The sequence below is a fragment of the Pinus tabuliformis genome, chromosome 1_1, assembly GCF_031772625.1.
Source record: "Pinus tabuliformis cultivar Carrire ecotype Pingquan chromosome 1_1, CPIR1, whole genome shotgun sequence".
Lineage (NCBI taxonomy): Eukaryota > Viridiplantae > Streptophyta > Pinopsida > Pinales > Pinaceae > Pinus > Pinus tabuliformis.
Genome location: NC_142297.1, coordinates 529,134,209 through 529,150,508, shown reverse-complemented (window position 1 = coordinate 529,150,508; position 16,300 = coordinate 529,134,209). Strand labels below are relative to the sequence as shown.

The window sequence follows — 16,300 nt, the reverse complement described above, 5'->3', positions numbered from 1 at the left end:
TTTATAAGTTTAATGTGAAATGGACGTAATGTTTTCTGTGCCATTCATCTTCTCCACCCATCGGAGCCACCAAATGCAGCTGCCTCTACATGGGCACGCTTTAATTCGGAAGATATACTGACTTGTTCTTAAAAATGACAAAGAAGAAGACATTCTGAAGGCATACTGGACTGATTACAAAGTTTAAGACAAGAGTCTTGTGGTTGAGCAAGACATGTTACTGAATTTTGAATGGTTGTTTAACTAGACCACTAAAGACTTAAAAAATGTGATAGCCATGATCGTTGTTCCATTTGAACTTTATAAGCAAGCTGGTAATAGATAAGATATAGTATCATATGCGGATTTTTAATTAGATTTAAATAAATGATAAACAACCCACTATGCGGTTGTGAGCCTTCTTCTACCTGACCCTTTTTAAACCTGTTGCATATTTGCAAATATGAGTTTATCTCAAATAATTAACCAATAATCATGAAATTCCATTAAATTGCGCAATAACTAACAGAATTTAAAAGCAAACCACCTTAATAACTAACAGAATTTAAAAGCAAACCACCTTTAGTTGGAATAATGGTATATCTACTTCAACGTTAAAAACCCTTGCAATTTTCCGCAATTTCACTCTCAAAAAACCAATGAATTAACAAACGGTTGGAGTAAGGCAGTGAAGTAACTCGTTCACTCAACTGGTTCGCTTCACACAGTCCAAAACCCTGCTACAAAATAAAACTGGCCGGGCAACAAAAGAGGGTTAAAAAGAAGAAACAAATACACAATAAGTGCCAAAGAAATTCAAAGCAAAGCATCTTTACATGGAATAACTATACGTATTGCAACATTTACAACCCCTCAACATCACCCTGGAACAACTGATAAATTAAAAAATGGTTAAGAGTAAGACAGTGAAGCAACTCCTTCACAGAAATTCAGAATCCTGTAACCAAATAAAACCGTCCGAGCAACAGGGCAGGGCAAAAATGAAGAAATAAAAACTAATCCTGAAAGAGAACATTGGAAGGAAGTCAAATGTAACATCCTTACAGTTCACAACTATGTAATTATTCAGATCTTTTACTAAAATTTTGGGTTTCCATTGGATTATTGGAGTTATTTACGCCTATTTTACTATTTCATTTTGATGCTTAACTATGTCTGTTGCATAGATCAGGGCTTTGGTAGGTTTTGTTTCTATAATTTCCTGCAGATCTACACTATTTAACAACCATTTTTATTGTTAGGGTTATTTTTCATCCACAGCCTAAAGTAGTTTCTTTTCGTACACAATCAGACTATTTAACAACCATTTTTATTGTTAGGGTTATTTTTCATCCACAGCCTAAAGTAGTTTCTTTTCGTACACAATCAGGGAGAATTCTACATAACCAATTGGTGACTCCACTTCGTTTTTAATTCTGATTTGGAAACTTGGGTGACCTTCAGTTTTCAGCTTAGGGTTTTTCTCTTTTCAGTCTCTTAATGTTGTTTACTAGCATTCTAACCCTAGATCAATCAAATTTCTAACTTCCGTAAGTTTTTTGGCCATTTCCGCAAGTCACAGGAACCAGCTGCGACAGAGATGGAAAAATTTTCCGAGACTTTCCGCCCGAGAACTAAGGAGAAAAAATCACCCTTTTCTGCCCCAAAAGTGAGATCTAGAGGTCTAAAGCGCACTTTCTAGCCCAAAAAGTGTGATATCCCCCTAAACAGGTCAGTACCTGCGATTTTGGGGTTTCTGGGATTTTTTCCTGATCTGTTTCTGGATTTTGCCAAGAGTTGTCTGCTCAGTTGTTTGACTAATGTCGTAGCCTTATTAGGCCTTGATCTACTTTGTTTCTCTCGTCAAAGTGGAATTTATCCCCTTAGGGTTTCTAGTACGCTTCCACCTTTATAGGAGGAGTTTAACTGAGTAAGAAGTCCGAGTTTTTGCAGAGCTTTCAACCATATTTTCCAAATTTGTACCTTCCTGTTTCAAATATTGAAATATAGGTTGTTTCCATCCAAAGTTCCCTCTTGAACCTTGTTTGGTCATTTTCATTAGGGTGCCACTGTTTTCCCTAGGTTTCACACCCATCTCCCTATCTTTTGCAACGATTTTCCTCATTGGTTTTTTGTTGTTGCTACACCACTTTCCAACAGCATAATTTCATTTGATCCCAATCACACTGATGCTTAGATCTCTTGGCCTTTTTTGGGTGTTTTCAGTTAATTTCACCACCAACTAGCACAGTGTTTGCAAACCCAGTTTGGGTGGGGTTTAGATAGTTGATTTGTTATTTATTTTCTATTTTCAATTTCAGTTTGTTTCAGGAATCTTTTCATTTTTTCAAACACGATCTGGGATTAATAATAAATACACTTGCACACATAAGCACACCTTAAGCGAAGGGCACTTGGTTTACACCGCCAAGCCAAGACTTAACTTAATTAATTTATCTCCCCACTCAAAGACAAAAACATATTGTTTATCTCCCTTCACCATTTCTGTGTCACTTGTGTCTTACAACCATTGTGCCACCAAGGCGTTTGTCGCAGAGACTCTTAGGCCTTCATTCCTAGTTTCCATTTGGGCATATTACTCCTCCCCGCAGGGTTCGAGTTCATAGTCCCTCGAGTCCCCATACAGACTCTTCTTCTAGTTCATCTGATTCCTCATCCAATTCCGAGCCTTCTTCACCACATACCATCATCATGTCAGAACTCACTACAGGTGCAGGAAACCAACCTGGTGTTGGCTCTGGTTCTACCCCGGTAGTCACATCTAGCGGAACCATTACAAGAATCGTTCTGGCAGCTCCAATGCTACCTTTCATGGTTGGGTTAAGCCTCCCAGATTTTAGCCAGTTGATTAATGACCCTATACACCACAATGTTGGTTGGCTAGCTATGCTGACTAAGCTTCCCTCCGGCATCCCCAAGTTTGAGGGTAATTTTGGAGAGGACCATACCAATCACGTCTGCTCCTTCCATATGTGGTGTTCATCCAATTCCATCATCGATGATTGCATTTGTCTTCGATTGTTCCAACGCATGCTCATTGGAGATGTTACGAAGTGGTATGTCGACCAGGATGTCGCCTCTCATTCCACTTTCATGATGCTTGCTAAAGCATTCCTTTCATATTTTCAGTTACCTCTCCGATACGACACTGGTACAGAGCTCTTGACTGCATTCCTCTAGTCCTCTGGCCCCCGTCTTTTCGATCATGTCCAAGAATGTCGTAGAAGGAGGAGCATGTGCCTTGCTCCACCCTTTGAAGACCGTGTCTACCTCGATTGGTTTCTTAGGACTCTTTTAGAGCCTATTGCCAAAGATTTCACGTCTCATTTTCCTCAGACAGAGGAAGAGGCTCTCCAAACCGTTATGAGATATGACTTGATTTATGCTCAATCTGGTTATATCTATACCGTTATACCAGACCTCCCCCATCCTGGTGGTGCCAATGCACCAGGGGCATCTCACACCGCTGACGGTATCATTAGAGCTATTTCACATCCTTCACCATATACTCAGCAGAGTTATGGCTATCTGCAGGGGGCACCAATTCCTCCAACACTTATGACCCTCCTGCCAGCAACGTATATTCAAGACAAAGTGGCTCTTATGCATTTACCCAACCATATCATCAAATGTGAGGACCAGCTAGTGTGCAACCTATCTACCAGACTGTTTCCCCTTCACCATCTTATACCTATGCACCGTCGACCACTCCAGCCCCTTAGGCATTAGCTCCGCAGCCTCCCATGCATTCTCAGCCCCAACAGCCACCGCCCCCTCAGGGTCAAGTGTTTAGATAGTAGAGTGTGATCAATCCCCAAAATTCGAAGAAAAAGAATACGGGAAAAGGTAACAAGGGTAACGAGGGTAACCAAGGTAATCAACCTAATGAACCCTGGGGAACTAGCCTAACACCAACAACCAATAACAGGGCGACCAACCCAAGCAAAACAAGGCTATTCATATGAAAAAATCTTGTGCATGTTGTGGTGTACACGTCCATTATACTCATGAGTGCCCCCTCTTACCCTAAATACACCAAATGTGGGAAGCCCAAGTAGCTTCTAGAGGTCAACCACCCATGCAGCAATCACCTCAGAATCCTGCGCCATCTCATCTGGCCATGCTCACAAATCTTTTCCTTCAGCAAGGATTTGTTGTTGCCCAACCTCAGAAAGGTCAAACAACCCACCCTCCCCAACCTTTTGATCCTGGTGACTGCCAGATCCTCATGATGAATTCTGACAAGGTCAATACCTTTGATATCAACTTGCAAATAGTCGCGTTAATATGACAATCCATCGACTTCTTTCGCCACTGAGTCCAAAACCAAAGCATCTACTTAGCCTCTTATGATACCAAATGGTCCGCTACAAATCCCTCAACCTAAAGTTGAGTCAATTCCCAAGATCCCCAAGGGACCATTACATCGTCACGTGGCTTCTAACTGAGCTACCCATACATATAGTATCATAGACGACTTGGCACAATCCCTTGTTGCCATGTCGATGATGGAAGTCCTCTAGTTGTGCCCATCTCAAAAGAAATCTTTAATACTTTGGGTGCAGTAGATCCTTTAGATGATTGTTTGATTGTCTTTCATGTTGATACGTTAGAACATCCTCCATTACCTCCATCCTTTGCTTTCCATATATCAGTCTGCGGCTGTAATGCCATCATCTCCTGATGCATTATTGATGAAGGTGCATCCACCTGCGTGATGTCCGTTGTCATTTGGAAGAAACTCAAGTCACCTAAACTGTCCCCATCCACCATCACTTTGCATGCTTGGGATGGTCACTCCTCCCAGCCTCTCGGCATGTATCACAATTTTCCAGTGACTCTTGTGGGCAAGATTGTTCATGTAGACATCAAGTTTATTGATGCCCCTCTAGATTACAACATTCTCTTGGGTCGTAGTTACACTTATTCCATGTCAGCCATCACATCTGTGGTTTTTTGCAAGATATGATTCCCCAATGAAGAGAAGATTGTCACTATCGATCAGTTGACATACTACGAGCCGTCATCCTTGACCTCCCCTGAATGCATTATCTCGTCGATGTCTGGCAAGAAGTCTTCTACCCCTCTCACCATTGTTTCACCCGAAGTCTATAAAGGTTCCTCATTGTTGGGTGCTTTTCCTAGTCTCCCCCCATCTCTAAGCCTAGCTCTTTGAGTGTTTGCATGTTACAAGCGTCACGGGCTTCTCACAAGAAATCTGGTGCATATGATCAACAACCATCTCCTCAGCACCCTATTGTTACCATCTTAGTTGAGCCATTTGGATTCACCCCCCCAGGACTTCCTTTGTTCCCACCAGGAATTATTCCTCGAGGCCTTAACTACCCAGGAGTTGTTCCACAGGGACATTATCCTGCAAAACAGATACCTTTCTTATTTCCTCCTCCTGGAATCTTTTATGTCCCTGTCATGGCTTTGTTGACTCTCCCTAATATGACTTTGGGGATCCGAGTGTGGTACATTGACCCCCAAGCGAATACTTTGCCTGGTCAGCTCAGACCATATCATGCTTTGACCCTGGTTCAACTGGTCCCTATGACCCATGTCATTGCTTCAGTTCCACCGCAACCTCAACATGAACCTACTCATGTTGTGAAAGCATTTGAACAAGGGGGAAAAGCCAAGAAGAAGGAACCTAAGGACAAGGCTCCCCAAGCACCTTCCGCTCCCAAAGCTCCAAAGCCGACACTTCTATGTACTTTATGTGAGGTTGTTGAGCATGCCACCAATAACTGTCATGAGCTTCCTCGTCTCAAACCTTTGGTTCATGAAACGTTCCCTAAGTCAAATATCCCTAAGGTCCAAGTTACCTTACCGGGACCAGCCAAGAAACTCAAAACGTTGCGCACAAATCACCCTTGTGCCTTGTGCAATCATTATGGTCACTATTCCCATTATTTCCCTAGTCTTGACGAATTTCATGATTGCCTTCAAGCGTTGTGCAAGTACGAGGCCACTCGTAGTGGATCACCTACTCCTCTACTTGTGGATTTTGGTACCACTAGTACACCAAAATAGGGAGACTCTGGTCCCACCATCGTGATCCCTCCCCCCGATGTCGAGATGACAGACTCCACGGTCCATATCCTTTACTTGTCATCATCCTTGAGTTCCTCGCAGGGAAACCTCTCTGAGGGTTCTACGTGTGCTTCTATCGAACCTCCTTCATTCAAAATCCAGGTCTCAACATCAGTAGATTTTCCATCTACTATCTCGTCGTCTACCATCCCAAATGGTGCATATGTGAACCTTATTTCTCATGATGATGCACTAGGTACTACCGTTGCATCATGTAGTCAATCTTCCTCATCTTCGCCCATCTTCCATTCCGATGAGGATATCATGGAAGCTATGTCTAGCCTTGATTACCCTTGGGATGATATGCACCATCGTGCATACTTCTTGCTGCAGCAGTCTCATGACCAATATGATGTGGAATCAAAATATTTCATCCATTTACTGTTTATGTGCTGTAAAGAAATTAATAATGAAAAATTTATAATTCTATCTATTGTATAAAGAAAACTATGAACATAAAATAAAATTTTTAAATTAAAAAATAATTATTCTATTTATAAAAAAAATATCAACATAATTAAAACTAAAATCACTAAGTAAATCAATTTTTCATTTTAAACCATTTAAGTAAATCACTTTCTCGTGTTAATGTTAAGAGTAATACAAATTTATTACTTTTGCATATCTTAGATCGAATTTTTTTATGTGCTCTTTTAAAGAGTGTTTCCTCTTTTAAATCACCTTCCAAAAAAATATCAACCTAATTAAAACTAAAATCATTCAATTAAATCACCTTCCAATGTTAAAACTATTCAAGTAATCACCTAATATGTTAAAAATAATACAAACTTATACTAAGTTATTCAATTGATTCGTAAGAGTGCAAAAATAATACAAACTTATACTAAGTTATTCAATTGATTCGTAAGAGTGCAATAACTGAATGCTGCCCTCTGTGACAACACTGGGTCAAAGCATTAAAATTGTATATAGTAGCCGTAATGATATTATGGGAAATTTTACTTTTGTTTAAAATTAAGTCATCTTATGGTTGTCCATGTTTGGGAAGCAGTCCAAGCTTATTCTAATGTATTTATATGATTTACAGGAGTGATAGACAATCTATTTATTAGGCTGTTAAATGATTTGCAGGAGTGATAGACGATATATTTATTAGGCTGTTAGTATATCCATTATCGAAAATGGAAAAATTTGTTTCTGAATAGTCCAGTACAAGTCTAATGCCAAATGAAAACTAAAATCATTTAGTTAAATCACTTTCTGGATGTCAATAGTAGGAAGCAATGCAAGTATTTTCTGAAACTAAATTTATTAAATTAAATCACTTTCCATATTGTTTCAAGCTTGTTAGATTTATATTTTAAATTGAAAATTTTAAGAATATCTCAAATTTGATACTAGGTTAAATAAATATTTTTTCCATTTTCAAAATTTACAATTAATATAAAAATTTTATCTCATTTCAACTTATTCTAATTTGTTATTTTCTGTACATCAATATTTCAGAAAATACCAATCTCAGGCAAAAGAAAGAAAGAAAGAAAAAAACAATTAGCCCTGCAGAACCATCAGTGGAAACAGGAATTGGGAGCTCTCCAGTGGACTTGGGTTGTTAGACTGGCGTTGGGAGAGCGGAAGGATGCCCAATCCTGCAGAATTAAAGTCAAATCAGCAAGCTTAGCATTCATGCCTATACAGCAATTGGCATGCATTGTGACCACATCCCTCAGACTTGCTCTCTGCTGACAGAACCCACTAAAATACTTGGTATCAAGAAACAGCATCTTCAACCCTATTTCAGACATGCGCTTCTCTGATTTGATCTCGTTCAAAACGCCCTGATCGTGCATGTTGGGGTAGGAACTTCTGGAGTCATACCACCATTCATAAAACTCAATACTTCTGTCATTGGATCGAACGAAGTTGAAACCTCCGTTGACCGCATTCGACATGTTGTGAGGATCGCCGACGTAATTATCGCAGGCAATCTGAAAATCGGCGTTTTCATCAAATAATTGGAACGGATTCCGGAACCACATTATATCCGTATCCTGTTCAAGAAATCATCCAGAACCAATTAATGCTTAAACATAGCATTGAGAGAATTAAATTTCAAGTTTTAATGGTAACATACTAAAATGGAAAAAAAAAAAAAAAAAAATCATATAAAAAGATATATTTGCTACTTTACTGGGATTTCCGTACATTGAATTGGCATATGTTGTCCGCAAATAATACTTTCAACTTATATCCATCTGAGAATCTGATGGATAGGAGCGAGGGCCTCACGGTTTTATTTTTGGATATATTTTGAATATGTAATTAAGCTAAGGATGAATTAATGATAATTTTCTTTTTCAATTGAAAAAATAATGTTTGGAATGCATAAATAGTCTTGCTTTTGATGAGAACATAATATCTGTTGGGACTAAATTTCTCTACTAACTATTGGATCATATTTAGCAATGCAATTCACAGACAGAATGACACAGAATCAGAATCTACCCATGAACTAGAACAATAGAAAAATGCACCACACAAAGAGGATGAGATGGTGGCCACAAAGAGAGTTCATGTTCCAGAAAGTTAAAATTCAAACAAGGAACACCCACGAAAGATAACCATGAGCCATTTGAGGATGGTTGGATTCCGGGTGGCAGAAAATCTAGAGGAAAAAGAAAAAGAAAAAAAGTTAAGTAATTACTATCAGGCAACTTCTAAGGTTTTTTTTTTATATTTTCAAATTTTTTTAGGCATATAAATATTGGCTACTGAGAGCATTTACAAAATGTAATTTTTTTTTTAACTTTTTTTAAAAGTAAAAATAAAATTACAGATTTTTCACCTCGATGGGGGTGCAAACCGTTGGTTGGGACAACGAACGGAGATTAACGTTGAGTACACATGAGTAATATACCACAGTACACATGAGTAATATACCACCACCGCCCACACACTCGAGGCAATGGGTGATGTGGCCCTTGGCATAATTGCATGAAGGGAGGTGGGAAAGCTCGCACGAGGATGGTGGAGGAGAAGGTTTTAATGGGAGAAAGGGTAGGCAAGTGGATGATGTTGGTGAGTTTGTTTGTGGATGGAGGAGCTGGTGCACTGGACAAGTTTGGTGACGCCATCCTTAGCTTCAAGCCTGTCGACCCTGCAAATATCAACGGGTATGTTTTCTGGTATCTCTCTTCCATTGCAATATTGACCTGTTTGGGTTTCTGCAGGAGGGAGGGGCGGAAAATTAGGAAGGATAATTGGGAAGTTAAGAATCTTGGTGGAATTGGGGTTGGCGCCTGGTTGTGTTGGCTTTGTCCTGTGTCTATATTTTGCCACTGCCAGGTATTGCAGCAATTTCTCTCTGGTTTGAAATCTTACTGTCACGCATGGGGATGTTGGGAACTGTGGGCCGAGGGTTGAGTGGGGATACCTGTAGGGGTTTTGCAGGTAGGAGTCGTGAGCTTGGTGCGGAGGGCCGCGGGTGTTAGTTAAGCGACTGCCTAGGTGCGGACCACTGTTGTCGACACCAATGTAGTTGATGGGAAGTAGATAGAAACTAATGCAAACAGGGAACTGCTAGGAATCACGGGCGGGAAGTTGGGCATGAAAATATAAGAGGCTATATGTTGGTGTCTTGGGCAGAAGGGAAGGGGTCTGCTAACCATGGCTGGCCTAACTCTAGCAAGCGGCAACGCTCACCAACTTGGAATTGGCAAGGGAAAGAGAACCGGACTGCGGTAGTGAGGAGTTCGATGTGGCGACGGGGTCTCATTGTTGGTAGCAGTAGGCCGATCCCTCCTGGGGAATGGACCTATGACCACGAAGGCCCTGACACTGATACGAAAGGGAAAGGGGAGGAGCAAGGTGGGGCGGTTATCAGTGGTAATCCAACTCATAGACGAGAGCATTGTTATATCACGATGAATTGTTTTTGGTTAACAAATTGTTGCTCTGAACATGTTTGGGGCATATCTGTCATGGCTCAACCTGCGAAAAGTCGTGGTCGTGGAAGACGGAACCAGGTGCCCAGAAACGAAAAGGAACCGAGCATGTCTGAGCTTCGCAGGGGTAGAAAATCGGTGGAAAGGCTTATCAGTGAGGCTGTCAAGGCATATCGCGAGGGCACTAATGAAGGTATTCAAAAAAATTTAGAGGAATGGGAAGTAGAAGTTGAGCAGGGCAGCGAGGCTAAGGAAGACATGGATGACTGGAGGATCCTTGTCCCGGACCCTGGTACCACTAGAGGTAGGGTAACGCAATTTAAGTAGACCTTACACCTTTATTGGCTGATGAAAATCCTATTGGGCAAGGCCATGGAGCAAATCTTGGTAGGCATGGTTGTTTCTGTCCAAGGCATGCCGAGCTACAAACATGAATCCCAGAAAGTTTAATGTCAACTCCATAAGCAAGATATCAGGCTTGGCAGAATTGAAAAGCATATCCCACGCATCTTGGAACTGTCTGAGATGTTGGGATCAAATGTCAAAGACCCCCACGCCTGTGGAATTGGCCTAGGAGGAACAAAATAACTAGATAATCTCCTTTGTTTAATTTTGGTTTATATGCGGATAGCTTTTACTTTTCCTTATGAAAGAATATGTATAGATAAAAATCCAGAGTATGGTCATGAAACAGAGACTTATATAGCTTGGATAGAAAGACTGAAACTTTTTTTTTGATGGCATACAATGAGGATAGGTGGTGAACAGATTTGATTTCCCAATGGGCAAGTTGAGGCCATCTCGTCAATCTATGTGGTGGAAATTTTCTTATAAATGAATGGAAAAAAAAAACCTACCAAGCTTAACAAAAAAAACACATTACAATTTTTTTTTTATTTTTTTTATAAAAATAAATTATGGCTTTAATAATTTGACAATTCTGATACTTCTGATTTAAGCTGCAAATCTAAGGCAAATAATATACATAAAATTTCCTTATTCAATGATTATTATATTCCAAAATATTCTTGAAAATTGAAAATTTATTAACAAGCATAAAGTCAACTAATTTACTTCATTACACACCTTACTTGAACCAGGCTTAAATATATCTATATTAGAAGTTTACATATCTCCACATGCCATTTGATTAGGATTTGAACCAGTTTTTCTATTCTTATCGGTATTAATCTCTCAGGTCTATGGAATTGAAATACACTTACTGAGAAAACAAAGTTGTAACCCAACACCAACACATGTTTCAGAAATAGTATTCTAGCCCACATCAGATCCAAGTAGTCTTGGGTCATAAAAACCTTCTCGCCTGAAAAATCAGATCCTTCGTTTAGCAAAAGATAGCAGTGCGGATGAATCTGTTGGCAACGCTCGAATGCCTTCTGGTCGACAGCAACGAGGAGGAGATTTTTCATTAGCTGTCGTGTGCCTTCACCGATTTGAAAGCTCTGGAGATACAAGTCCAGTAAACTGTTGTGTTCGGCCCAAGCTGCGTTTATCGTTGTGATTATCAGAGTCTTGTTTGGCATTGAAACCTTTTCTAGAAGTCTGCCTAAATCCAACTCTGAACTCTGCAAGTTGATACAGAAAAACAGTAATAGTCATGAAAATCTATTTATTGGAGAGGATTATTCTGCCCAAAATTAATGTATGTATAAATGTTGACTTCAAAATTATCAAAGCAAAGAGTAATCATGTTAATTTCAAATTTCTCTGAAGTAAAAATAACCACAACCAGACCTTCCCTGTACTTCCCCGAACTTCATCCCATGGTCAGAAGAAAGGTTTTTTAAGCCGATCTTCAAATTCTAAGATATTTTTGGAATCTACAATTGATATAAAGCTTCAAATTTTAACATATTTTTGGAATCTACAATAATACCAGACTGTGGGAATAGCAGGCATTTCCTTAAATGTGTGTTAAACAAAGTTTGACCTTTCCAATATTTAAACGTTAACTTTTCAATCCGAATTTACACAGATTGCTGTGTGGGTTACAAAAAATCGAATGCATGAAAAATTAATATATTCACAAAGCCCAACCTACATGGTTTGTCGACGAGTTGAAAAAATTTCGGCCATTGCTCACTCCAAGTGGGTTATAGTAATATTGCAGTGCAAGCACCATTGTGAATATCCAGACACATGCTACTATGACATATTTGCAGACTGTTGTGGGCTGAATGGTCTGCAATTTGTTTTCAAGCTGCTGGTTCATCATACTCGGATCAACAAGATGTATCTCTTGCAATCTAATGGCTCTAAGGCTGAAATCCCTCGGGTCCTATACTAAAACATTTTCATTATGATTGCCACCGATACACCCAAAAATCTCCACACAATTCAACAGAAATTGAACGATTCTAGATGGTGGAAAGAGTCAAATACAGAGGCAGCCCAACCGCCGTTGTAGTCCCTGACCCGATTGATTGAAGATTGAAGTTATTTCATGGCCAACCCACAAAGTCAACCAGTGACTTTGTGCTTCTGGTGATCCGAATGTACAATCTGCTCAGGATGACCTGCAGCACGTCGTCAGCTGTATCCAGTTCATCATAGTTATCAATCTTTGGGCAAATTTTTTAAATTTGATTGATAGCAACCAATATATATATGTGTATGTATGTATTGTGTTATTGATTTATTAATGGGTAGGTTGTATAGGTTCATCAGTATATTATTTAAAAGTGGGTATATGTGACACTGTATATATTTATTTTTAGATTTAAGTATTAATGGATCAATGATATAATATATATTGGTTGCCTTAATGAATAAAAGAAGAGTCAATTATGTCAATTATTTATACTTTTATGTTGAGGATGTTGCGTTGCTTTAACTTATTTACATTGAAGATTTTGAGAAATTTGTTCGTCATCAAAATTGAAAATTTTAAAATATTAAAAAAAATAAAAATTAAATAACCATACAAAATATTTAAATAATATCGCCTCATAAAAAATTTACATGTAAAAAAATTCGATCTCTATTCATATTATTTATGATGATTAATTTAATTTAATTAAATTATCTAATCTAAAAATATTTTAAAATTTATGAATAAATACAACTAACTCTTATATTTTCTATCTATCAAATTACAAAATATTTCAAAATCTACGATTAAAATTGCTAATATTTCAAAATCTTCGAGTGAGAAATCTCTGAAAATCTAGCAGCTTCTTGAGAGAGGAAACTGTACTTGGTCAACGCGTCTTATCTAGGCACTGTACTTCTAATGAAATATCACGGTCGAGGTTGAAATGTCAATGCTTTTTATCCAATATTATAAAACCTTGCCATTCAAAATGATGTCATGTATTAGCTCATACATTTGATAATAGCTTTAAAATGTCGTTTGTTTTTGTTTTTAATATAACTATATAATTAAATTTAAAGGTATTAGATATATGCTAGTCGAGCTTTAATTTTAAAATCTGGAAAGTGGATATATTTCACCAATGATTTTAATTATAATTAAATTAAAAACAAGTAATATGATTATAATTAATTTTTTTTAAGAAAAATGGATCTAATCAATTAATATATATTAATTATTTTTAATTATATAATTGTATGGTTGATTATAAATGTTTTTTACTATTACTAATTAAAAAATATAATATATTTTGACTAATATATTAATAAATTTGGTTTACAATATTATTTATTATGCAATATGATTATTTCGCTTATGTTTTTCCATGTTATATAAAATGTTATATTAATATCTTTCTGTAGATCTTTTTGTTCACGCTTTCTTCATTATTATTGATGTCTCATCTATAATGTTTAACCTTACAATGATTCATTAGGTTATTTTCTTTTTATTATAGATTTGTATCTTCTAGTTCTCTTTTACCACGATCTTTTGGTTATCTTTGCTACATGTGTTATATGTGTTATTTTAATAGAATTGATTGCTTACAATTAAATGAGTTGCTTCAATCACTGGTACATCAATTTTATAATTGTATAACTATTGTATCTTTGGTCTACTACTATTGTTCAAACACAATTTCACAAATAACATTTCTTTTTAAGAAAACAAAAGCTTAGACAATATTCCAAATTCTTAAATGTAATTTGTGAAAAAAAAATGCTACACTTTTTATTGTTTTTTTTATTACTGTAAATAGTGTTTTTCCCCTTACTATTTTAGCTATTTCGAATATTTGCAGTCTGGTTTCTCTAGAAATCACCACCTGAAACACAATACAAAGATAAAACCGCCATCCATATTTTTCATTGTCCCAATGTCCACCCTCTTATTAATAGAAAACAAATCTGCAGATAAATACAAGTCATCTCAACATTCAATTCACCGATAAATTTTGATACACTTTTGACATTACACAAATGCACATGTGCGAAACTGCAAAGAATTCTCTTAGACAAAACCACCTCCTGACTCAACAATGCCCTTCTATCACTTATCAACATTTGAAACTAATATTAATAAATATGAGACCTAAATATCGTGGACAGGAAGCATTTATGCAAAGAATTCTCTTAGGCAAAACCACCTCCTGACTCAACAATGCCCTTCTATCACTTATCAACATTTGAAACTAATATTAATAAATGTGAGACCCAAATATGGTGGACATGAAGCATTTATCCTCCGCACACGATACCTTTGAACAACACAGTCCATTGTGTGCAAAAATCTTTCAAGCTTTCATTATATGCACTTCCACATCCCACAAATTCTATTAATAATAAAAATAATATAAAAACACGTTATAATTAAAAGACGCCTCTGCACTTCCCTCATTTTTCAAAGATTATGCACATGCATTTGTTCTTCGCATAACTTCAGCACACGCACAACCATCTCCACACAACTACTTCCACACTGGGCACAACCATCTCTACACAACTACTTCCACACTGGGTAACACCCTCAGTCATTGACCTTTGAAACTGATATTAATTAATGATTATCCATTGTTAAATACATCCCTAAATAAGAATTAAAAAGAGATTTGTATATTTATTATCTTAGTAAACTTTGCACAAAACTTTCACATAACATTTCCATGCACAACAACCTTTGTCCAACTTCATCCATACAATTACTTCTGCACTCAATAACGCACTTAATTGACATTCAAAAATCCACACACAATACCTCCAAACAAATAGCTTTGAAACTGATATTAATTAATGATTATACATTGTGAAATAGGTCCCTAAATAAGAATTAAAAAGGATATTTGTATATTTATTATCTTAGTAAACTTTGCACAAAACTTTCACATAACATTTGCACACACACAACAACCTCCACACAACTTCATCTGCACAACTACTTCCGCACTCAATAATGCCCTTAACTAACATTTGAAACTCTGCACATGATACCTCCAAAGAGTTAGCTTCGCACAACCACCTTCATATAACTACTTTTGTAATTCTGAAAAATGTTGCTAAATAATAATTAAAAAAGACAAAGTCTTCTACACATTCATTCTACAGCATAACACTTTTTCTTCATAGGCATTGAAATTATGGTTTTACAGCACAAGCCTAATTCTCCTGAGCACGAGCCTAGCAGGGTGGACATTGGGGATCCGATTAAGAAACTCAAATTGCTTGTGATTCAAGTCACCAAGGATAGACATGGCGAAAAAAATGCAATTATCTCTTTTCCAAATGATCTACAAAGAAATCAATGGTACATGCAAGATAGATTGCAAGAGAAACTGGACCACATGGAGGGTCATATGGCCCATATGGAGAAACAAACTCATTGTGAGTTCAAACCCCGTTGTCTCCTGCGTTGCTATAAAAAAAATTGTTTATATAACTTCATCACATACATAATGGCTTTTGGATGTAGTCTCATTATGCTAGCACTTTTGATTCTGCCTCTTTTAGTTTTTGTATTGTTAAATCCTTTTGCCAATGTATCGTGTATATTAAAATATTTTATTGATGACCCACATTGAATTTTTTTATTATTATGAATTTTAAATGTTACATATTAATTTTATATTAGGAATTGGAAAATTACACATCTCCCTCTTATTATTCTTATTAGTAAATACTTGATATTTTTTACTTTATTTTTTAACCTATAACTTTTTTCTTTGGACATTGAATATTTATTATATACAACATTAAAATATTTTTTTAATATTTTCATTCTATATAAATATATGTGAAGTTAATATTGGTATAAATTAGATAATATAGATATTCAAATAGTTTATTTAAACTCATTAAAATAGTTTTGAAAAGTATAAAGTTTAAACATTTTATTCACACTTATTCTT

The 16,300-nt window shown here is 37.0% G+C and overlaps 1 protein-coding gene across 1 annotated transcript; it reads right to left on the bottom strand.

The window, feature by feature from the left end:
* Positions 1 to 7,591: 7,591 nt before the first annotated feature.
* LOC149214106 (uncharacterized protein At4g15970-like) lies at positions 7,592 to 12,476 on the bottom strand. Its single transcript, XM_089390854.1, has 3 exons — positions 12,067 to 12,476; positions 11,228 to 11,590; positions 7,592 to 8,111 (listed from the first exon to the last, which is right to left on the bottom strand). The coding sequence occupies exons 1-3, from the start codon at positions 12,238 to 12,240 to the stop codon at positions 7,629 to 7,631; spliced, it is 1,020 nt and encodes a 339-aa protein (XP_089246980.1). The 5' UTR covers positions 12,241 to 12,476; the 3' UTR covers positions 7,592 to 7,628.
* Between the last annotated feature and the right edge of the window lie 3,824 nt (positions 12,477 to 16,300).